At 44.2% G+C, this 25,159-nt stretch overlaps 1 protein-coding gene across 1 annotated transcript; it reads right to left on the bottom strand.

The window, feature by feature from the left end:
- Window positions 1–316: 316 nt before the first annotated feature.
- Window positions 317–24,921, bottom strand: katna1 (katanin p60 (ATPase containing) subunit A 1). The gene is made up of 11 exons (XM_003452991.5): window positions 24,743–24,921; window positions 23,129–23,294; window positions 22,904–23,043; window positions 20,890–21,085; window positions 12,802–12,917; window positions 12,490–12,595; window positions 12,255–12,413; window positions 9,299–9,425; window positions 9,057–9,191; window positions 8,408–8,534; window positions 317–1,080 (listed from the first exon to the last, which is right to left on the bottom strand). Exons 2-11 carry the CDS (start codon window positions 23,288–23,290, stop codon window positions 882–884), a joined length of 1,467 nt encoding a protein of 488 aa, XP_003453039.1. The 5' UTR covers window positions 23,291–23,294; window positions 24,743–24,921; the 3' UTR covers window positions 317–881.
- Window positions 24,922–25,159: the final 238 nt, after the last annotated feature.

The raw sequence follows: 25,159 nt of genomic DNA on the forward strand, positions 1-25,159 counted from the left end.
TCCCACTCTCATTTCTTCTTGTTGCATGTTGAAGCTCTACGTGGAACCTTGATAAGATCCAACGATGCAGAAATAGGACTTTAACCATTTTTCAAGTGGTCTTAAACTTTTGATCGGGACTCTTAAGGATATCCCCTCTCAGTAACATACAGATCCAAGCGTAGAAAAACTGAAACAGAGCTTGCAGGTTACAGGGACATGGACATGCAATGGACGTTGGACATTGCAGTTTAATGTATGAACTCATCTGTGTGTAGATTTTCTTTTTTTTTTAAGCAGATAGTGAGCAATAAATAAACTTGCTTGTATCACAATATAGAAATGGCTTCTTAGTTTAATGTTCATAAGAGAAAGTGTTCTAAATCCATATGGTTTAAAATAAAATCAAGTGCAAAGTGAAAAGAACAACAAGAAAGGGAACAACATTTGATTGCCTGGTTCTGTATCCGACAGATACACCAGCACAAAGACAACAACACGACACTGAGAATAAACTAATAACATAACATGTCTGGCCTTTTACTATTAGTGTATTTCAGGAAATGCCTACTAAGTTTTGTCAGTTTTTCTAGTAGCTATAGCCGATTTGTCAAACATTTTGGCAAGATGTTCAGGATCAGTCAACTAAAATGATTAAGTCCAAAAATGAATTGTATCAACAATCAGCTCCAAGTTCCTCGTGTTCTTCTTTCGATGAAAACGTTTGCATAGCAACAACATGTACAAAAGGAGGAGTTACCACTTTTCAAGTGCAATTACTTTTGTAATACACCTGCCCGCTGATTCAGAAATGTACTCCCAGCTCGACACCCAGATCCGAGAAAACATTTCAGTTAGCAGGAACACAAAGCCTCACACTAAGCTGCACAGTGAAAGTTTCATCAACAGGAGCCAAACTCTTCGATCCACTTTTCATACTTTTCCAGGTCAGCTGCAGAAACTGATTTGGACACTTTCCTCAGAGCGGACTCAAAGTCCTCCATGGTGGTGGGCATGTGCATCTCATCCCGGGAAATGTTGCGGATCTCCTCTGGAGTGAGGCCTTCGATCCTTCGCCTCATGGCCATCAGAGATGCGTCCCTACACAACACACAACAACGGTTTGTCAGATTTCACTTAATACTGTTCATCACATACAAACCTTTAGGGAAGGTTAGGTTAAATTAAAACCAAACTCGTGAATGTCTTCAGCGTGCTGAAGATCATTTTAAAAGACTATGATATTGCAAAATTGCACCCAGATGTGGATAGCCACTCTAGAACACAAGAAACCTAGAATTAGCGAGCGAGCAACAATTTGTCCATGTTAGCCGCTAATTTATTATTAGCTAACAAACAAGCTTCACAAGCATCAGCAGAGTGATCACAATTCATTATCTCTCATTTGGTTAGTGTTAGGAGTAAAACTAGTATTTGCTAACACGGAAAACTTGCAAGCCATCTTATATAGCAAAGGACCACATTTTTCAGACCATAAGGCGCACCAGATTATGAGGCGCACTGTCGATGAACGGGTCTGTTTTCATACATAAGGCACACCAGATCGTAAGACGCATTAAGCGAAACAGTCAGATACAGTCAAACTTTACTCAACTCATTCTTCTTGCTTCCTCCACTTCTGTACCATTGATTCATTAATTTTGAATTCTCCCGCAGCTGCTCTATTCCCATGTTGTTGCAGTATATTAATGACTAACCTCGTATTGTGGATGGATTATCTCAGTCGTTCTCCTGACTGAAGTTTCCAGGCCTCGAGGGCCGGTGTCCTGCAGTTTTTAGATGTGTCCATGATCCAACACAGCTGATTCAAATGGTTAAATTACCTCCTCAACATATCTTGCAGTTCTCAAATGAACTAATCATTTGATTCAGGTGGGTAGACCCAGGGTGAGATCTAAAACCTGCAGGACACCCCCAGGCCTGGAGCTGGGGACCCCTGGTTTATAGCATCCTGCCATGCAATTGCATTTGTTAACTTTTATCGAGTGGAAAAAAGTTCCCTTTCAGTCGATTCACTCGGTACAACACATAAGTATGGGATATCACGCCCTCGCGTGTCCTGGCTGAAGAAACCTTTATTCACGCCTTTAAGGCAGATGACGTGTGATGACACGCGCACGGCCCCGCCTGCACGTATAGCCGCTGTCATCACAGTCATCCCTCAGTTCTTACGCTCTTCACCTCGCTGAGAACACCTCTGCTGAGTTGGGCTAGCTAGCTGCTGCTAGTTAGCTCCGTTGTCTGCCGACTTGAATTTAGCTTAACTGCCCCTGTTGGTGTTAGCCTCCACCGCGCAGTTGGTGTGTAGGCTGCCCGCGGAGCGCTAATTTCAAGTTTTTCATGTGCAGCGTTTCGCTTTGCGTTTTGGAATAGACTCCAAACCGAAGCGAGCAAAGCAGAAATCTTCTGTTCGCCCCTGTCCTCAGGGATGCGGTTTCTCTTTGCACGACAGCGACCAGCACAATGCCTGCCCTGTCTGCCTGGGGATCGTCCACGCTAGGAGAGCGTTGACGGAGCCCGAAGCCTGTGCGTTTTGTCGCCAGCTCCGGCGCTCGACCCTGGAAAGACGGGTGACGTTTGTGGAAAAAGTGCTGGGACGCTCGGCTGTCGCACGGCATGACCCTCTCCTTTCTGAGTCTGGAGCCCCGGCTTCGTCCGAGTCCGAAGACGAGGATTTTCCGGTCGATGTCCCAGCAATTAGCTGGGCTGACCACATGGAATATGTTGACGGGTTAGCCGATGACGAGCCGGAACCATGCAGGAACGCTGACGGGCTTCAGCCTGGGTTGAAGCCCGCCAGCGCTCCCCAGGAAGACGATGACGTGCTGGACATCGGCCTGGACATCCATGGTTTGTCGGAAGATGAGCAGGAGAGCTCATTGTCGGGCCAATGTGCCGCCGCTGCTGCGCCGGTCGGCCACGATGACACCTCTCTTTTCTCCCCGTTTCGCCATGCTGCTGAGAAGCTGCAGGTGGACTGGCCCTCTCCTCCGCCAGCTCAGAAGCCGTCGCGGTTCGCGTATTTTTTCCTCCCACCGGAGCCCGCAACGGCCAAAAACTGCCTTCCCATGTTCCCAGACTTTCTCTGCGAGCTGACAGCATCATGGGACAAACCTCTGTCTACCCGCGTCATTGTGCCCGGCTATGGACAGTACATGGAATTGGACGGCGCCGAGGGGGCTGGCTTAGCTAACCCACCCCCTATGGAGCCGTCTCTGGCTGCTTATCTGGCCCCGTCCCATAACCATGGTGTCGGCGGCCCCGCAACTCTGCCGTCCAAGCACTGCAGATTCTCTGCTTCGCAGCTGGAGAAGATTTATCGGGCTCAGGCCGGCACTGCTCGCGCCATGAGCTCCGTCACCATGCTCCAGACGTACCAGGCAATGTGCCTGGCGGAGCTCGGATCGCTGGTTCCTGATGACAGCCCGCTGGCACCTCTTCTTAACGAGGTCAGAGTCGCCACAGATTACATCCTCCGTGCGTCTCGCTGTGCAGCGCTCTCCCTGGGCAGAGGGATGGCTTCGACAGTAGTGGCGCAGAGGCACGGCTTCGACAGTAGTGGCGCAGAGGCACCTGTGGCTGACCCTCTCTGACGTCCCGGATAGGGACAGAGCTGTATATCTGGACGCACCAGTGTCTGCGGCTGGGTTATTCGGACATTCACTTGAAGCCATTCAGGCTAGATTCGATCTGAGGAAGAAGCAGACGGAAGCTCTGCGCGACATCATCCCCAGACGTCAGCCCAAGCCCGCAGCTAGCTCTCACAGGCCCGCCGCTCCTCTGCCGACTGGCAAGAGACCGGCGTCCACTGCTGAAGTGGGTGTGCCGCCAGTGAGAGCACATCCTCCGGCCCGAGCTCCACGCCAGTCGGCCTGGAGCAAAGGCCCACCCTCGGGCCCCCGGCGGGACCCGACGCCCAGGAGGAAGAAGCCTCAGCCCTCCTAGCTGTGGTTTCGAGTGGAGAAGGGGTCCAGCAGCAGGGTGACGCTGCTTTTACCCCTCTGTTGCCGCACAAGAGGTGCCGCTTAAGTTCTGTTCAGGTTGTCAGCCCCAGAAGGCGCTGCACTTTCCTAACACTGTCTCCCAAGCACAAAACCCCTGCACACAAAATGCCTCAGGTAACTCCCTGTTCAGGTGTGTTAAATGTTCAGGTGACCACATCGAGTGTTCCCGCTGTTTTTCATTGTTGTGCCCCAGAAAAGGTACCTCCAACAAAATGTATGAATGTACATGTTTCCATGTTACAATCAATAAAGAGTGTTGTTTATTCTCAAACAATCACAAATGCTCAGCCTGCAGGCAGAATGAGCCAGGTCAGGCAGGTGATGCAGTCCCCTGCAGACACACTGGGGGGGGCGACAACGCCCCGCCGACGGTGCTGCGAACCGTTGCCATGGGTTACGGGTTGCAGTTCCGGGTCAAGCCGCCTCGTTTCCAAAGAGTCGTAAACACGACTGTCAACACCGAGGCGGCCATGATACTCAGAGAAGAAATAAAGGCGCTATTGCAGAAAAGAGCAATACGAGTGGTCCCCGCTTCGGAGGCAGACAAAGGTTGGTACAGCCGTTATTTTGTTGTTCCGAAAAAAGGGGGAGGGCTCCTCGACCTGCGAGTCTTGAACACGTATCTACGAACATACAGGTTCAAGATGCTAACACTCAGACAGCTCTTGAATGCAGTCGGCCCGGGAGATTGGTTTGCAACAATCGATCTAACAGATGCTTATTTTCATGTGGCTATACACCCGAAACACAGGCAGTTTCGGAGGTTTGCATTCGAGGGCGTAGCCTACGAATACCTAGTGCTGCCGTTCGGGCTGTCGCTCGCTCCTCGCACCTTTACGAAATGTGCCGAGGCAGCGCTAGCGCCCCTCAGAGAGAGAGGCATCCGCATCTTAGCCTACCTAGACGACTGGGCTCTCGTAGCTTTCTCCAGAGAGCAGGCGGAGACACAGCTGTCGCTGGTTCTGTCACACATTCAGACACTGGGGTTCTCTGTGAACTTTCAAAAGAGCTCACTCATCCCGAGTCAGCAGATTTCTTTCCTCGGTTTGGAAATATGCTCGCTTTCCAGCCGCGCACGTTTGTCGGAGCACAGAGTGGCCGCGTTTCATCGCTGCCTTGCTCAGTTTCAGCTGGGACGCAGACTGCGTTTCCAGACGATATTAAGCTTGTTGGGCATGATGGCGTCTATGATCGCCGTAGTGCCACTTGGACTGTTAAAAATGAGAGCGTTTCAACGCTGGACTCTCTCTCACCGTTTGTGTGCATCGCGTCACCTCCGGAGGAGGCTGCCGGTAACCGCGTCTTGCATGCTAGCTCTCCGTCCTTGGAGGGAGCCCAGGCTGCTGCATCAGGGCTCTCGGATTGGGAGGGTGTTGTTTGGCAAGGTGGTGTCCACAGATGCTTCCCTAAGAGGATGGGGAGCGCTGTGCGAGGGTGCATCAGTGAGAGGGATCTGGTCCGCAGCCCAGCGCCAGCTGCACATCAACCACTTAGAGCTGTTAGCAGTGTTTTTAGCCCTAAAGCATTTCCGTCCAGTCCTGGAGGGCCAGCATGTCTTAGTCAGGACGGACAATTCAACAGTGGCGTCTTACATAAACAGGCAGGGAGGAACACGCTCTCTTCCCCTGTTGAAGCTGTCTCGCTCGCTGCTGTTATGGTGCAGTGTTCATTTTCTGTCTCTAAGAGCCACCCATGTCCCGGGCCACCTGAACCTGGGGCCAGACCTTCTCTCCAGGGGGGGTCCTCTGGTGAGAGAATGGAGGTTACACCCTTTAATAGTGGCTCAGATTTGGGATCTATTTGGCAAGGCGCAAATAGATCTTTTTGCTTCCAGGGTAAATACTCACTGCCCCCTGTTCTTCTCCATAATCGACCACAATGCACCCTTGGGCTTGGACGCGCTAGCGCACCAATGGCCAGACGTGCTCCTGTATGCATTTCCCCCAGTGGAAATGATATCTCCAGTTCCAGAGCGAGTGCGTCAGCATTCCCTCTCTCTGATTCTAGTGGCCCCTTGGTGGCCCACAGGGTCGTGGTATGCAGAGATAATCAGCCTGCTAGCAGCGAGTCCTTGGCAGCTTCCTCTCCGCAGGGATCTCCTCTCTCAGGCGGGAGGAGAAGTGTTTCATCCGCGCCCAGATCTATGGCACCTTCATGCTTACCTGCTGAGAGGTTAAACTTGATTGCTAAGGGTTTGCCACCTAGTGTGATAGCGACAATTCAGAGCGCTAGGGCCTCATCTACTAGAGGCTTGTACGCTTACAAATGGCGAGCCTTCGAGCAATGGTGCCAGGACCGCCACACAAAGTTGGTCTCCCATTTCAGTGCTCTATTGTGGATGTTTTGACATTCCTGCAGGAGCTGCTGGATAAGGGCCTTTCATTTTCGACAATTAAGGTTTATTTAGCAGCTATATCTGCTTGTCATATTGGCTTTGACGGGGTGACACCAGGTGCACATCCCCTCGCCATACGTTTTCTGAAAGGAGTTCGCCGGCTGAGGCCCATGCTTAAGTCCAGTGTCCCTGCTTGGTACTTGTCTTTGGAGGCCCTTTGTAGCCCCCCGTTTGAACCCATTGAGTCTGTAAATATGAAATTTCTTTCATATAAGACTGCATTACTTCTCGCTTTGGCTTCGGCAAAGCGAGTGGGTGACCTTCATGCGCTGTCTGTGCATCCCTCCTGCACACAGTTCTCTTCTGATGGCCACAAGGTCGTATTGCGTCCAAATGCTGCCTATTTTCCCAAGATCATGCCTGCATCTTATAGCTCAATGGAGTTTGAGTTGCTGAGCTTTTGCTCCCCTCCTTTTGCATCTGAGGAGCAGAGGAGGATGCATTCTCTTTGTCCAGTGCGTGTGCTACGCACCTACATTGAGCGCACTCAGAATGTGCGTTTATGTGACCAGCTGCTCGCTAATCCAAATAGAGGTAGAGCTCTGTCTAAACAGAGGCTGTCCCACTGGATTATAGACGCTATCTCACTGGCTTACGGCACCACAGGTCTTGCTTTGCCCCACGGGGTGAGAGCTCATTCCATCAGGGGGATGGCAACCTCATGGGCTCTTTTTAAAGGGGTGCCTGTAGCTGATATTTGTGCGGCAGCTAGTTGGGCATCACCGCACACTTTTGTGCGGTTTTATCGGTTGGACGTTACAGCCCCTTCGGTGGCTCATGCTGTCCTTTCTGCTGGGTCTACCACTCACTAAGGATGTGGTGGTCCGATTCCGGTTCGGTGGCTGCTCTGCGGGGCGTGTATATATGTCCCATACTTATGTGTTGTACCGAGTGAATCGACTGAAAGGGAATGAATAGTTATGTCTATAACTTCTGTTCCCTGAAGGAGAGGAACGAGGTACAACACAAGGTGGCCCTACTGAGCAGTTGGCTCGGTGAAGAGCGGCTATCGAACTGAGGGATGACTGTGATGACAGCGGCTATATGTGCAGGCGGGGCCGTGCGCGTGTCATCACACGTCATCTGCCTTAAAGGCGTGAATAAAGGTTTCTTCAGCCAGGACACGCGAGGGCGTGATATCCCATACTTATGTGTTGTACCTCGTTCCTCTCCTTCAGGGAACAGAAGTTATAGACATAACTATTCGTTAGCATTGATCCTCCAGCTTCACTGTGTTTATGTTATGCTAACATAGCTGTGTCGCTAGCAGTCACATAGGACATCATTATATACCAGCTAGTCCAACTTCAGTAACCCTACAAAAGTCACTGCTGTCTACTTTTCTGTCTTCATTTATGTTGGAAGTGATAGCAAAGCTGTACGTTTAATTTTTTCAGAACATTTTAATTTTTTTAGACATCTCTCAGTCATGGTATATCACGTTTAGGTGGACACTAGCGAGCTAACTTCCTGCTACCTCTGTTAAATTTAATAAATTATGCTTTCATGGATGCCTGAATGTTGAAGTTAATTGTTACACCTGGTAAAGCAGCAACACTGATCATTTTATTAAACATTAAAGAATTTAGACAGTTTTTAACTCTCAGTGATGCCACAGTGTTCGTTTGACTTTGGGACCTGAAGTGGAGTTTTGGACCCAGATTACTCCACAAGGCTCCTGACTATGGTAGCCGTAATGCTCCGACAATCCATCAAGCGGTGCAACTTCGTAGCTTACCAAAGTTTTACTAAAACATTTTTTTGACAGATTTGAGCGCCGTGTACCACATAAAATCGGTTCAAGGTCAGTAAGCACAACCAGAATTCATACATAAGGCGCACCGGATTATAAGGCGCACTGTCGATTTTTGAGAAAATTAAAGGATTTTAAGTGGAAAATATGGTACTGCAAATACCAAGACTACAGTTCATTTAACCACCAGGGCCATCAGTAAATATCAGTGGTTATCTGGAAGTTATGCTTAGTGTAAATGAAATGTGCCCTGACCTGCACACGTTAGTGATGTCAGCTCCTGAGTAACCCTCCATCTGCTCGGCGATTTTATCCAAGTCCACATCGCTGGCCAGCTCCAGCTCCCTGAGGTTAATCTTGAGCAGCTCCACTCGCCCCTTAGCTGCAAACAGAGGGCCAACAGCAACTAGAGCATGCTTTCTGCTTGAGTAAACTGTTATTTCATCAGCAATATTTACACGAAGAGAGAAGGTCATCATTTACTCAGCATCGTTAGCAATTTAGCCCTCCTTGAGAACATTTATGTTGGGACTGTAATTCCATGTCACACATTTCTAAATCAACATTTGTCAAGTTTAATTAACACAAAGCAGACACTGAACCAGGCAGGCTTCTGGCATGGTTAAAATGTTTCCATAGAACAGAAAGTAGCTTAAAAAAAAAAAAAAAAAAGCTGCATGTGCTGTCAGCTGTGTGCACTGTGCTTCAAATCAGTGGAATGTGGGGAATGTGGAGGCTCAGCAGCTGATGTTTGTCACCAAGTCAAGCAGGCAAATCTGTTATGATCCCTTATTAGTTAATAAAATGTGCAACACTTAAGAGTTTTGAGTCTTTGGCAGTTTTCACTTTCAATAATTGCATTTCATTGCCTACAATGTGGAAATCAGTAAAACAATAATCGTACTTGAAGGAAGAGGAATGTAGATCCGCTTCTCCAGGCGCCTCCTCAGAGCCTCGTCAATGTCCCATGGAAAGTTGGTTGCAGCCAGGACCATTACCATCTTTGATGGGTCGTCGTTCTCTGATGCTCCACCAACACCTGCACAAAAACAACAACAAGAGGAGAAAAAAAGATAAAATAAAAAACTGCCTCCATCAAGAGGCAAATACATCTAGCATGAATGGAAATAGGCAAAAGTTCTATACCATCCATTTGCACAAGTAGCTCTGCCTTTACTCTCCTGCTAGCTTCATGTTCCTCTGAGGTTCCTCTGCGGCTGCACATTGAGTCAATTTCATCAATGAAGATCGTGGTGGGAGCATAAAAACGTGCCTGTACGGGGAAACATGCAATGACTCAATTCAACAACAAAAAAAAAAAAAAAAAAAAAAAAAAAAGCGTATTATTTTTAATACTAAGGCTACGTTCACACTGCAGGTCTTAATGCTCAATTCCGATTTTTTGATCAAATCCGATTTTTTTGTCTGGTTGTTCACACTACAAATAGTGTGAACGGTTCACAGCCCTCAAAGCGGCCCGCATGCACAAAAGAAGACAGAGCTAGTAGGTGTTGTTGCAGCAGTGTATCAATTTCTGCACAGTCATAACCGACAGAATTTTGACAAATTAATTAGAGAAAGAAGGACACTGAGGAAAAAAAAAAAAAAGAGAACCCGTGCTTTAACAATGGCCTTGTTTGGAGCAGTGGCTGCTACCTCCGTGCAGAGGTATATATGGACTAGAGATGGCAAGATACCACTTTTTAATGTCCGATACCGATATCATAAATTTGGATATCTGCCGATACCGATATGAATCCGATATGTTGATTACAAAATACGCTATAACTGTTTTTTTTATAAATATCTTGATGCAGTTTGTATAAGTTCATACTCAAGTTTAAAAAAAAAAAAAAAAAAAAAAAAAAAAAACAACAAGAGACTGAAGCTCTTCTGTTATACCTGTATGCAAAAAATACACTCCACCCAAAACATTTTATAGCAACACTGATCAATCTAATAAATTTAAACCTACACCATCTTCCCTATTCTGGTATTTTAAAGAGTACTTACCTACCTAACTAATAGGGTTGCCAACTCCCAGCAAAAATATTAGGGAACCACCCCCCGCCCTTAATCGATGTAATCAACTTTAATTTAATGCAAGTGTAAAACAAATGCACAGAAATCAATTATTTTTCTACAATAATTAAATAGATTCAACATCTTTCTTCAACAGAATTGTAGACTGCACAGATGGTACCTTCCCAAAGGAAAAAGTACTATAGCTTACTAGGGTGTATATTAGACTTATTAGTTACTATATACAATAATGGATTTCTATACATTTAATCAGATGACCACTTTTGTTGTAAGATTCAGATAATTATGTCATTTAAAAACTTTGAATAAATAACAAAGAAAAATATTTCTTTGTGCCCCCCCTTTCCCTGTTAATGCCCAACCTGGCCCCCGACAAAACTTTGCTAGACCCGCCCCTGCACAGTTACCAGCTGTCAGCTATGTAGAAAAGGATCCTGGTGTTATGAACTGTTTCTGAGAGACAAATAACTTCCCTTCAACTCATTCATGTCACCTAAAAGGTAAACCTGTTTCTCCATCACCTGTTCAGCTCTGATGATTCAGTAAGGACATCTCCTGGTTTCATCTTCATGTTTCCCTCTCACCACATATCCAAACGGATATCATGACCAGCAGCTTTTACAGCCTTGGCTCCAGCAAACCTCAGCTGATACTAGAAAGTAATATTAAATGCATTCTAACAACAGCTTATCACGCTTAAACGTGCTGCTGTTGTTTATCCACTGGTCTCCTCTTTCTAGCGCAAAGTGAGCGATAAACAAACAAGAAAGACAGGACTTGCGGCAGAAAAGCCAATCAGCTGATCATTGATCAGTTTCATGTTTGAAGTAATAACAGGAGAGGAAGGGGGAGTGAATGAGAGAAGTAGATGCAACTGCGCAGCAAAGACCGAATAACTCCAGCTTTGTGTCTAATTTTTAATTCTAGCTGAAGTACGGGACAAATCGCTTCCTTTTCACCTCAATATGGAACTCTGATGGCCAGTCCAGCTGTGGCTCAATATATCAGTTGTTAAGCTTAACGTGGAAATACTATGCAAACATTCAGGGATGAACTTACACACTTGCTTTACTTCTCTGGGTTAGTTTTCGCCGAGATGAAATGCCGCGGTTAGGAAGCATGTAGCGAGGCTCCAAATGCTCCAACAGACTGCTGACAGGTCTCGCAGACAAGAGCCGCTCTATCACGTGACACATACTGCGCCAATGCGCCGAGCTGGGTTACGCCAAGTAGTGCATTTTGTGAGGCGATTTTGTGATACTTCGGATCGGATTACATCTTTTATTTCTCTCCGATATCCGATCTAGTAATTTAGGTCAGTATCGGACCAATACCGATGCGTAATATCGGATCGGTCCATCTCTAATATGGACACGTTTATGGAGTCGTTTAGCTTGAATAGAATTGTCTTCCCATATGCTAATCGAGTCCAAAACATCAGTTTTTGTCCATTGACTTGCTCCGTCTCCAGTTTCCGCCCCCATGCTTTCTCGTTTGTCTTCTCCGGCGCTGATAATTGGCTTCTGTCTTGTGTTAGTGACGTAAAAGACGGATTTAATGCAACATGACCATTCAAATAGCAGTCGCTTTCTAAAACATCAGATATGTATCGGATTCAGTACCACTTACGAAAGTGACCTAGGTCAGATTTGAAAATATCGGATTTGTGCTGTTCAAACTGTCATACCATGATCGGATATGGGTCGCATAGGGTCAAAAAAGTCAGATTTGATGCACTTTCGCCTGCAGTGTGAACGTAGCCTAAGAGAAACTGTTTAACTTTAAACACAAAGATAATACGAAATGGTTATAATTGGTTCACAAAAATGGCCTAACTTAATATGAAAGCATGTTTTATTCAGTTTATGATTATTTATTAATGAGTGATAAATTCACTCTCAGAAATAAAGGTGTGTCAGGTGATTTCCAACCACTAGAGAGCTCCAAAACTAACTTACAGTCCTGAAAATTAAAGGAAATACTACTACAGACAACAGAAACTAAGTTCAGAACATTCAAGCACACCAACAAACACAAAACTGACAAAAACTGAACTTACCATTTCAAAGAGAAGGCGAACTAGTTTCTCAGACTCTCCTCTGTACTTAGAGGTCAGAGTTGATGAGGAAACATTGAAGAACGTGGTTCTACATTCGGTAGCGACTGCTTTAGCCAGAAGTGTTTTCCCCGTGCCAGGAGGTCCCACCATAAGCACACCCTAAAGAAGAAAATAACATCTACGTAACAGGACGCATGGGATACAAGTGATGACAAACTTGTGCTTGCATCACTACCTTCCAGGGTCGTCTAATTCCTTTAAAAAACGCTGGCATCCACATCGGCAACACAACTGCTTCTTTCAACAGTTTTTTTGCATCTTCCAAGTCTGCAATGTCATCCCTATAAAAACAGTTTAGACTGATGTCAGATGTAAAAAACTCTCAGGGAGGCTGGTGTTCATGCCAAGAAAGATAGATAAACCTCTACAAGACAAAAAGGCTATTAAGTGAAGCTAAAGCAGACATGCCAAAAATACAGTTTGTCTAATGGAGGAAAGCTCAAAGACTACAGCTTAGTCATTCAAGGCATCTGAAACATTCACCTACCATTTAATATTTGGATTTTGAGATATAATATCCCTCTCCAGAGCTTCCACGAGGTCTTTATCATATCCTGCCCCATCAAACCTCTTTGCTTCTTTCTCCTGGACATCTGATTTATTCTGAGAGGCAGACCATAAATAAGTGTTGTTGTTTTTTTGTTTTTTGTTTTTTTTACATATTTATTTATGCAAGTTTCAAAAAAATTTTTACACATTCATAACAGCGGGACAGAGGAACACAGACAATAAGGACAAAAAAAACAAAACAAACAAACAAAAAAAAAAAAATAACAAAACAAACACGGCCAGCACGTATTAGGAACAGCAGAGAAGAAAAAAGCAAATGGTATACATGTCAAACAACTCAGAATCCAGAGAGTCCAATCCACATTGAAGTTCAAGTCCAGAGATCGTTAGGAGGAGCCGTTTCATAACAGCTATGGGCAACAGCTCAGAATGATAACAGTTAAAACAACATGGTCAGGACCCAGGGCGTGGACTGTCCTTCTTAATGTGGTCTATAAAGGGCCCCCATATCTTCCTGAACTTCTCCATGGAAGCAGACGTAGAAAACCGAATTTCTTCCAGGTATAAACAGGAGACCATCTCCTTGAGCCACCTCTTGAAGCAGGGAGGGGAGGCAGATTTCCACTCACCCAGAATCAGACGTTTCGCAATCACCATACCAAACATAAGGGCCTGTTGCACAACAAAAGGAAGTGCCAAGGAGTTGCTGGAGCAGCCCAGGATCACCATAAGACAGTCAGGATACAGTTGCCTATTGTAAACAATGCTATAGAAACTAAAAATACTAGTCCAAAAGGCAGTAAGCTTAGAACAGGACCAAAAAAGATGGCCAAGAGTACCGTCCACAAGTTTACATCTATCATATTTGGGGGAACGTTAGGAAAAGTATTGTTCAATTTGGTTTTGGAATAGTGCAATCTATGGACTACCTTAAACTGAATTAACTGAAGCCGGGCATTAACAGAGCACAGTTTTATCCGGCTTAACACTTCAGCCCATAAATCGTCAGAGATAACCAAACCAGTGTCCCTTGTCCAAGCCTCTTTAATATGGCAAGAGGGAGTTGCCGAAGAAAAAAGGTTAACAAGCCGGGAGATTAAGTGTTTTGAGGTGGGAGGTTCGTTCATTATATTGTAAAAGACATGCTGTATGGGGATAGTATCTAAATTTGAGAATGCTTGCTTGACATAATTCCTAATTTGTAAGTACCGAAAAAAAAAGACTTGTAGGGAGATTGTACTTTGTCTGAAGTTGAGCAAAAGAGGCAAAATGATTGTCAATATAAAGACCTTTTATAGCAGTTAACCCTTTAACAGGCTATTGTTTGAAAGCAGCATCCATTGTACTAGGCTTAAAGCTAGGATTATGGCACATCGGGGCAAAGGTTGACAATTCCGGGAGGTTCAAGATTCTCTTAATTTGGTTCAATATTTTTAAGGAGTTGCAAAGATTAAAGTCATCACATGTACTATTAATAACCGATTTTGAAAATAAAATAGCTGGTAAGGATGCTCCAGTGTGCTTGATAGCGGTGCTAAGCTCCATTTCGAGCCATTTGGGGCTGGACCCGCATCCCAAAGCATCACCGACTATAGGCAGATTCCAAAAGACCCAGGCTCTGGCATTACAGGCCCAGTAATAATGTTTGAAAACTGGAAGGCCCAGACCACCCGCGTCCATGGGCTTTTGCAATTAATATTTTATTGTATTTTTTAGAACACTACAGTCCACTGTAGAGACAGATTACATCACATAGAAAAAAAGCATCAGCATATCAGCAGAACAGTAGAGAATACAAAACCAAAATGAGGGGGGATGAGCAAAGCAAGAAATAAACAAAAATAAATAAATAAATAAATAAGTAACGGAAAAAAAACCAAAAAAAAAAACCCCCCAAAACAAAAAGAAAGACAGCCACGTCTTCAAGAAACTTAAAGAAGTCCAGACGCTTTTCTTTTTTCTAAGCTCCTTAAACAACCACACACAAAAAATAAAATAATATAATCCCTGAGTGCGCTTCCTCAGAATTCCAGTGTCTGTCCCACTCTAAGTGCTAGTCTGATCCTTTTATTCTGGACAGATATGGATCCCACTTCAGATGGAAACTCTCCACTTTATTCAGAAGCCTGTATGAAAGTTGTTCTAGTGCAGCGAGTCTCCCTAGTTGAATATGCCATACAGAGACAGGTGGGGTGGAAGGGGCCTTCCACTGGGAGATAATGAGTTTATGCCCCAGCATCAATGCAGTCTGTACCCACTCAGCGGCCTTAGGCGGAGCATTTTTAAGGACTGATGGGTCCCCCAAAACAAATAGTCTTGGTGAAAAAGGAATATCCCATCGTATAGTTAATTTGATAAAGTCATGTATCTCAGTCCAAAAGATTTGGGTTTTAGGACACCTCCAAATCATATGGGTCAATGTGCCCACCCCAGTCTGACATCTCCAGCATTCAGGGGACCGTATGAGGTTCGCCCTATACAGTCTGTGTGGCAATCAGTAAATTCGGTGTAGTAATTTGAATTGGATTAGCCTCGTTCTAAGTTCCCTGGACACCTTTTTACTATTCTGCAAAATTGTAGTCCATTCCTGATCCGTAAAAACCACACCAAGGTCAGATTCCCAAGCTAACCGGAGGGCGGGAAGCCCTTTACTCGTGCCCTCAACAAGCATTGAGTAGTATTTAGAGACTTCACGACCTACCCCAAAGATTTTTTTGATGTAGCTGAGATATTCAATAGTAGGAGGTGGTGTGGAGGAGAAACCAAAGGTTTTGAGCAATAAGTGCCGGAGCTGCAAGTGCCTCCAGAACTGACTCTGTGGCAACTGAAACTGTGCTTTAAGGTCATTGAAGGACTTGAGAATTCTCCCCTGATACAGGTCTCCGAGAACAAGTATCCCTCTCTGGACCCACAATCTCCAGAAAAACCGAAATTTATTAATGCAGAGTTTGGGATTGAGCCATATGGAGGCCTCAGTATGAAGGTGGGAATTAAAATTTAACAGCAAGGCCACCTTCTTTCAGACCGTCTGTAGGAATGAAAGAATGGGGTGGGTTTGTATATCTGGTGGGAGCTTGGTGGTTAAAATGTGCATCGGAGGGAGTGGTGAGCACAAAGCACTCTCCAGACTAAACCATGGGGGGGCTCGTTCTGGAGGGAGAGCCCAGCGAACCATGTGTCTCAGGCTGAAAGCATAATGGTAAAACAGTAAATTTGGGACCCCCAGGCCACCCGACTCCACTGGTTGCTGTAGCTTTTTAAGCTTTATTCTAGGGCGCCTGTTATTCCATATGAATTGGTTACATAACCTGTCAAATTGCTGAAAATATTTTGATGGGATTTTTAGCGGGAGTGTTTGTAGTAGGTAATTAAATTTTGGAGCACAATTCATTTTGATGATGTTAACTTTACCCCAAAGGGTGAGAAACAAAGGGGACCATCTAATTATGTCAGTTCTGAACTTGTCCAATAGAGGTTCAAAATTAGCCTGAACTATGTTGTATAACAAACGGGGGAATGTAATGCCCAGGTATTTAATCCCAGTCTGAGGCCAGATGAAATCCCCTGGCTGGAACAGGGTTTTGGGGCAGAAGGCTGTCAGGGGGAGCGCTTCAGACTTTGACCAATTTACTCTATATCCTGATATATTAGAGAACCGGTTAATAATTCTTAAGAGAGCAGGTAGAGAGCGTTCTGGCTGCGATATTAGGACCAGGGCGCCATCAGCATATAGCATCAATTTGTGATTATCATTGTGGACCTGGATACCTGGAAAATCAGGGTCTCTACGTATTGTCGCTGCCAGAGGCTCTAAAGCTAGAGCAAAAAGCAGAGGACTCAGTGGGCAGCCCTGTCTTGTACCTCTGTGGAGGTCGAAGGACTGTGATATAATACGGTTCGTTAGTATTGATGCTCTTGGATTGTTGTAGAGAAGTTTGACCCACCTTATGAATTTTGGGCCAAAGCCAAATGCTTCCATTACAGAAAATAGAAAACGCCACTCTACCCTGTCAAATGCTTTCTCTGCATCTAGGGAGAGGGCTATAGCTGGAGAAAAGTCCCCCGTAGGGGATTTATTCTGGGTTGCCCACATAATATCAATTAGGCGTCTAACATTATCGGCAGAGCTGCGAGTCCGAATAAAACCAACTTGGTCGGGGTGTATTAAGTAAGTCATGACCTTATCTAATCTGGTTGCTAGCACCTTGGCTAAAATTTTGCAATCGCAATTGATCAAGCTTATTGGTCTGTAACTCTTACAGTCAAGTGGGTCTTTCGATTTTTTTTAAGACAAGGGAAATAAGTGCCTCTGACAGTGTTGGTGGCAGGCTGCCCTTATCCAGGGCCTCCTCAAACATTTGAAGGAGTAAAGGGGAGAGCTCCTCTGCAAAGTTCCTGTAAAATTCTGCTGTGAACCCATCCAACCCAGGGGCCTTGTCGATTGGAAGGTTTTTGATTACCTTTAAGATCTCTTCCTTTGAAATTGGGGCGTCCAGGGAGTCCACCTGTGTCTTAGAGAGAGCTGGGAGGTTGAGGGGGGAGAGAAAACTGTTAATTTCCTGAGAGTTTGCTTGTACTTCTGAGGAGTAGAGTTGCATATAGAAATCTCTAAAGGCTTCATTCACTTCAGAGGGTTTTGACACCAGAGTGCCATCCTGTGCTCTAATTGCTGCTATGATAGTCTGAGCTTCTTTTTGTTTAATATATCTTGCAAGCAGTTTGCCAGGTTTATCTCCATCTTCGAAGTATTTCTGCCTAGCCCAAAATAGAGAAAACTCCATTTTCTGAGTCAAAATTGAGTTGAACTCATATTTAAGTCTAATTAGGTGGGTCAGATTTGCTGAGCTCATGTCTGCCTTAAAAGCGGCTTCAGCTATGGCAATCTTCCTCTCCAGGTCTATCTGCTTGGTCAGAGCAGTTCTTTTCTTATGAGGCATGCTGGATTATGAACCCTCTAATAAAAGCTTTCAAAGCTTCCCATGCTACACCTGCACTAGGAGCTGTGGAGAGGTTAATTTCTATATAAGAATTGATCTGCTCACTTAAAGAGTGGAGAAAGTTGGGATCATGTAAAAGGCTTGAGTTTAGCCTCCACCTGGGAGGCTTGAGGGGGTTACCAAATGAGCTCAGATGCAAGAGCACCAAGGCGTGGTCAGAAACGTGTATACTACCAATAGAGCAAGACAATGCTGAGGGCATGATAGAATTTGACACAAGAAAATAATCTATTCTTGAGAGAGTGTTGTGGGGGGCAGAATAAAAGGTGTAGTCTCTTGTGGATGGGTTGAATACTCTCCATATGTCTACCAAACCCAAGGTCCTACACATTTTTTATAGCGACCGAAGCTGATCTAGAGTGTCACTGTGAGGGAGTGCTTCGATCCAGTATATCATCCATGACCAAATTGAAGTCCCCTGCTATCAGGATTGGGTAGTCGCCCATATCACTAATTTTGCATTCCAAGTTTCCAAAAAAGGTGGGGTCGTCAATGTTTGGTGCATAGATATTGCTTAAAATCATCCTATGGCCTTGAATCTCAGCCAAGAGTAGCAATGTCCGCCCATCTTCATCCTTTACCACCCGGGTGCATTTAAACTGTAACCGCTTATGAATTAAAATTGCGACACCCCTACTCTGACTGCTGCCACACGGAAAAAAAAAAAAAAAAAAAAATTACCTGATCCACCCAATCACGGCAAAGTTTATCTGACTCTTGGGGAGACAAGTGAGTCTCTTGAAGAAAGACAATGTCAGCTTTTTTTGATTTGATAAATGTCATGATTTTCTTTTTTTTTTGATTGGATGGTTAAGGCCCTTTACATTCCAGGTCATTAAAGTAAGGGCCCTTTGTTGCTTATTCGCCATCATGCAATATGTATCAGACATATAACAGTGGGGTAACTTATTATTAGAACCAGGAGTTCAGTGCTGAGTGGACAATATTTGGAAGGCTGGCTGTAAGAAAAGTGGGGGGGTTTGGAAGTAAATAAAAATAACAATCGATAAACATTCAAACAGATACTTCTGGGGCAACCGAGAACACTAGTTACCCTCAGGTGGGGTATAAGCCCCAAAAGGTAAAACATAAACTTTATGGTCCGTGACTCTAACCAGTCGAACAGTCATAAACAGGACCCGTCGCCAGCAGCAGCAGCAGCGTATTAAGTCGATGTAATATGAGGAAACCAGTCAATCCGGGACTTAGCTAACTGAACAAACCTCTATGCAGGTTGGTTAGAACTGTCCCCTGACAAACTGAAAAGGGCTTCATAACAACTGAATTACTAAAAGAGGAATTTAATAGTCTTAGTGAGCTTCTCTACCAAGCGGATTGGATCGTATTCTCAAAAGTAGCACAACCGAAAAAGTCAAATCAAACTGCGAAGCCCTATAATATTGAAACTGAACAGTTAGGAGGTGCAAAGTATATCGTGTATGGCATGTTAATTAACGCTAGGGCAAAAAGAGAAAAAACAAAAAAAACAAAAACAAAAGGAAAAGAAAAAGGGTAGTGTTTAAATCCAAGCCCTGATTGTAAATAACTCCCTTAAGGTAAAGACAGAATGTAGTCCTGGGCTTTTTTGGGATCGGTAAACTCACGTCTGCCCTCCGTCATTTTCAGCACCAGCACCGCTGGGTGCTGGTGTAGGGAGAACTTTATCTTCCTTTCGTGCAGCAGCAGTTTACAGGGATTGAATGCCGCTCGTTTGTCCGTGACAAGTTTGGAGAAGTCAGGGAAGATCATAATGCGGTGGCCGTTCCAGCTCAGCTGTCCCAGCCTCCGCGCAGCTTCCACGACCCGTTCCCTGTCCTGGAATCGCAGAAATCGGGCGATGATGACCCTCGGGGGATGACCGTCAGGTTTGCGTCTCACCAGGCTGCGGTGTGCGCGGTCAATCTCCAGCCCGCCCGGGAAGTCGACCTTCAGGAGTTGTGGGATCGTGTTGCGCACGAATGCTAGAGCGTCCGAACCCTCGCAGCCCTCTGGAAAGCCGGCAAAGCGCAGATCGTTTCTCCGTCCTCGGTTTTCGAGGTCGTCTAATTTCTGTCGTAGAGCGTTCACTTCGTCACTAGTAGCAGGAGGATTTTCCTTTAGCACGCTGCTAGCATCCTCAAGGAAATCCAGACGAGACTCAGTGTTGCTTATTCGAGTAGCCATATCCGCTAGCTTAGCCTCCACTGCCCTCGTAGCAGTTTGAATAGCATTCAGCTTGCTCTCTTGTGTCTCGGAGGTTTCCTTAAGTAGCACGTAAATACTTGCAATGTCTTTGGCCATTTGTTCAGTTGTAGCAGTCTGAATAGTATCCGACATTGGAGGTGAGAGCGGGTGCGCCTCGTTAGCTTTCGCCGACGTGTCCTTGCTAGCGCCTTCCTGCCGTCGAAGCTTAAGTTTTTGTTGGTGACTCGGCATTTCTGAGCTTTCACAGAGAGTCTTCAAGCTTCCCACTGTCCTGAGGTGATATTTTGTAAATGTTGTGTAGCGTAACGTTCAAAGTCTAATGCAAATTAGCTGCCACTGCGACGGAGCTTCCCCATTCAAGCTGCCATCTTGACCGCCTACGTCACCGGACTTCCCGTCCGTGGGCTTTTGCAAGTGAGACTTCGAGATGTGGGGGGGCTTGTAGGCCCAAACAAAAGGCATGATAATGGCATCCAATGCTTTGAAAAAGGAAGACCTGAGAAAAATAGGAACGTTCTGGAATAGGTACGTGAATTTAGGGAGCACAACCATTTTGATTATATTGATACGGCCAATCATTGAAAGTGGGAGAAGTTTCCATTTATCTATCATACACTTGAGCTCATCAGTTAGAACCAGACCATAAATAAGTTAATAAAAATAAAATAACTCTTCCCAGTTCCCTGAACGTAACCTTCGAACAAAAAAAACAAAAACTGGAATGACAGGCTAGGTTAGGTAGTGAGTAAACAGACCGCATGTGATAGTGTTTGATCAGCAATACTTTGTGACTTTTTGTTATGTGGTATTATAATAGAGAAGTATTATAATAGAGAAGGCTGTGACTGTGTGCTGCAACTTGAAACAGTCAACATATCGCTCACCTTATCATCCTTTGCTTTGCCAGCAGCCTCCTTTGGTTCCTTCTTTTCTTTGCCCTTGGAAGGTCTGCCTCTGTCGCCGTTGGCCCCTCGGGGCAGGTGCCTCTGCTGGGCCTTCACAGCCACGCTCAGGCGGTTGTTTGCAGGTTTGCTGTCTTTATAGGGGTTGGTAGGACGTCTGACAGGACAGGGAGAGTGTCTGTGAAGAAAACAGGGATAAGACTATCAACTGCAAGCCCTTAATGTCAAGAGGTGTTAAATCATTGAAACATTTACATTCTTTGTGATTCAGCTGTTGCCTTAGTGCTTAGAGCACAAGCCAGACAGAACAGTATGATTGATCGTTTTTCCCCCCTTGAATATTGTTCTAAGATTACTGATCTGACACCACTCTGATTAGACTATCAGCCAATAGCCAACTAAAGAGCTTAATATCATAATCGTTCATTTAAAGCTAGCAATACCAGACCAAACTGCCACAGTACACAGTCAAAAAGCCAAAGGACAAAACAGACTGAGACACTGTCCTGCATTTGAAGTTAATGCTACTTTTTTTTTCTCTAAACAAAAACAAACATTTATTTAACCAGGAAGTAAAACTCTTGAGATCAAGCATCTCTTGTGAGAGTGTCCTCAGTGATGATGATAATAAGCTAGCATGTTTTTTTTTTTGTTTTTTTTTAAATCATCATCATTTGCACTAGCAGCCCAAATTTTCCAGACTCTCAGTCCAATCTGCTTTTCGTTTTGCTTCCCAGCAACCTCTGGGAATGAAAAGTGAGACAAGCCCCTAAATGCCCAAAACAGTCCTATTAAACAGTCAACGTTAAAGTTTTTTGTTGGTTTTTTTTGCACAGACATGTTTACAGACTGTACAAAAACAGATTTGGTCTCTTTGCATAATTTTCCTCTTAAAAACTAAAATCTGTATGGTGGGTGAAATGGTTACAGGCAGCTGTAGCCAAATAAGATGAATAACACAGCGTCCTGTGTGGTATCTGCTATCAAAGAAGTTTGTGCTTCAGTTTTGCTGAGTGAAATTCCAGTATTTTATAAGACGGTACTGATGTGCAGATATCTGTGTTACAAACATACAGTCTGCTAATTAGCAGATAGCAGATAATTTCACCCACCCAGTTCAAGTGAGTTTTATTTATACTGTATACCATCAGTATAAATAAAACTATACAATATTGGAGAAAAAAAAAAAACAAAAAACAAGAATCTGTAAAGTTTCTCAGTCATCGTAATCCAAGGAGCTTGGAAAGAAGGAGTCTGGACTTCTCTAAGCTTCTCAACCGAGAAGCTGATGAGATGAGAGGTGAAACGTCTTCAAGAAACTTAAAGAAGTCCAGACGCTTTTCTTTTTTCTAAGCTCCTTAAACAACCACACAAAAAAAATAAAATAATATAAAATAAAATAAAATAAAAATGGTGGGGTAGAAGAACTTCCTTTTAACAGGAAGAGACCTCTGGCAGAACCAAGCTTAAGGTGGAGTAGCTATCTGCCACAATCTGTTTGTGGCAGATAGGTGCTCTCATCCCAAAACGGAAATTTCTGGCCTTGATAAAAATCAATAAATAAATATATACTATTATATATTTTGAACAACACTAATGTTGTTCAAAATAGATCATGTGGCCAAAAAATGTGTTACAAGCATACAAGCAACATAATTTAAATTATGTTGGGAAACTTAAAAAAATGAAAAGGTGAATTTTTCAAGAAGTGCATCTCTAACAGTTAAAAATACACAGTTTGAGGTTTACCAGCCATCTTTCTGGAGGGCAGAGCAGGAACAAATCAAGCTCACAGAGGTTCACTGATCTCAATCATATGACTACATCAGGACTATTGTTCTTGGCTTATTTAACAATTGCAGTTCAGAAAACTGCAGGATTAAACCAGAAGCACATATTAAGTGTTCACGAAGTATCGGAATTTGTAGCACATGAAATTTCCTAAGCAATGAATAAGCAGAAAATAATACATGTATATAAATAGCCAGTGTAGTACCTCTGTTCCACATGCAAAGGTCTCATTTCAAAATCATCGTGGTTACTGGGTTTAACAGGAGCCGTGTCCAACTGAAAGTTCCCCAGAGTTGACATTATGTCCTGAACTTGTTGATTCTCTTCGATGATTTCCTGCCACAGCTGAGAAACAACCACAGGTGCATACATAAGAAAAATTGGGATTGGCTCCTCATATGATCAGATAAAAGATCAGCACTACATTTACCTGCTGCCACCTCTGCTGGAAACTGCTGTCTCGCACCGTGTACACATATTTTTTGATTTGTTCAAGCAGCCCATGATAGAGAACACTGGCTGAGCTGTAGTTTCCCAGCAAGGCATATTCACGGGCCAGTTTCAGATTCTCACTAATTTCCCGTAGACTCATACCGCTGTGGAAACAGACAACAGGTTCACAAAAACTTATAAAGCTGACTGGTCAAAGTGGGCATGCTGCTGACAGTGAAAGAAGGAGCGTTGAATAACTACAGCGCAGACAGCGATTGAAATTTCAAAAATCTTACCAAAAAAAGAAAAGAAAAAAAAGCTTGCATTCATCTGGTGTAATCAGAACTTTTTCTCTGGAGTTTTTTGAGGAACTATGGTCCTTATGCCCCCCTTATGATGAGATGTCATCATAAGGGGGGCAAGCATGAGCAAGCACTTGGCGACAATGGGAGGTAAAAAGAAACCTCCTGTAGGCCCAAGCAGGGGCAGCATTCTATTGAAAGTAGTTGGGGGTGACGGATAAGGAAGCAAGACAAAAGACACAGTGTGAAAAGGAGCCAGAGATTAATTGAATGCAAACAACAGACAGTGAAAAGAGGCGATAGGTATTCTGTTTTGCTTCAACACAAAAACATGAAGCTACTGTAAAACTAACAAATTGTAAAGATCCACTGGTTTTAGTATTACTGCTTTCTTCTTTACTTTTTGACTTAAATTCTTTTTTTTTCTGGTTTGTTCTTTGTTCTTATACAGATTGAGGTTTGATTTACTCCCTGACAAATACTTTTTTCCCCCCAAAGGGCCAGAAATAACAAGACAGAGTGGAGTAATGTCACACAGACTTATTACCCGAACCACTGTTCATGCGGACTAAAGTGCTCATTTTGAGCTTGGAAAACATGACAGTGACCTTTTTGAAGTGGCAAGTCATAAGGTCTCTATTACGTACTAGAAACATTACAGTTGTTAAACAGATATTTTATATGCATTTGCATTTTTTACTATCCAGATTATCTGAACATAAATACCTAAACTGTAATAGCTGGCATAACCATCTTGGTGCTAGTTCCATTGTCAGATGGCCCGGGCAAAACACCTCTGTTGTATACAATCTATGAAAAATACCCAAGAACATATGTAGTGCCATCTGGACACTGCTTTATATAAGAGTGATACTATATATACGACACGTGCACAGTTTAAGACATGTTTTCACATTCAGCGAAACATACGTAGTTGACAAGTGTGACTAGCACCTCTCAGCTGAACTTGTTTCTCCACAGATTAGACGGAGCCTCGCCCAACTATGTTAAAGGCAAAATGCGACACTCAAGTCCACACGTACAAGATGCTACCGTTTCAAAGATGGGGAGAACAGCTCCTTTGTTCGTAGGAACTTAAATGTTAGGCAAGATAACTAAACTAGTTAACGCTAGTATACGTTTGTACGCGGTAGTGGTGACGTTAACGACAACCGACGCATCCTTAAGTTTGAATTTCAAGCCGGCTGGCTGGTTTCTCTCACTCTGGTTCAAACTGTAAACGCACCGTCTTCGCAAAACTTGATGAACACAGTAGTTGAAACGACACTGAAACAGTTTTTGACACAAACCTGGTGTATGTCGCATTTATGCTCAACTTTTCCTAAATGTGGCCGTGGTTCAGGGAAAGGCTGCTCACAGAATCCATCGGACTGGGAAAATAACTACACGATCTGGGGACATTTGTAGTCCAATTCATGACGGAAGTTTGTCACAGCGCACGTTGCGTGTGCAAACCAGCTAGGGGCGAAAAGTTTTGAACTTCCGTTTTCGACCTTCAAAATAAAAACGTCAAACGTTATATGGACGTAAAAGCACAAAAAAACAAAACGTAGAGCTTCCTAAAAGAAAACCAATAACTTCACTACGACTACTACTCGCAGTGAATTACTTGCCCTAATTCGGTCATCTTAAGTACGGCAAGGTTTGCATAGCTTTTTTTTTTTAAGTTCTTTCTGACGAAAGGCAGCCATCAGTTATCTAGAAGC

The sequence above is a fragment of the Oreochromis niloticus genome, linkage group LG15 (genome assembly GCF_001858045.2).
Source record: "Oreochromis niloticus isolate F11D_XX linkage group LG15, O_niloticus_UMD_NMBU, whole genome shotgun sequence".
NCBI classification, from domain to species: Eukaryota; Metazoa; Chordata; class Actinopteri; order Cichliformes; family Cichlidae; genus Oreochromis; species Oreochromis niloticus.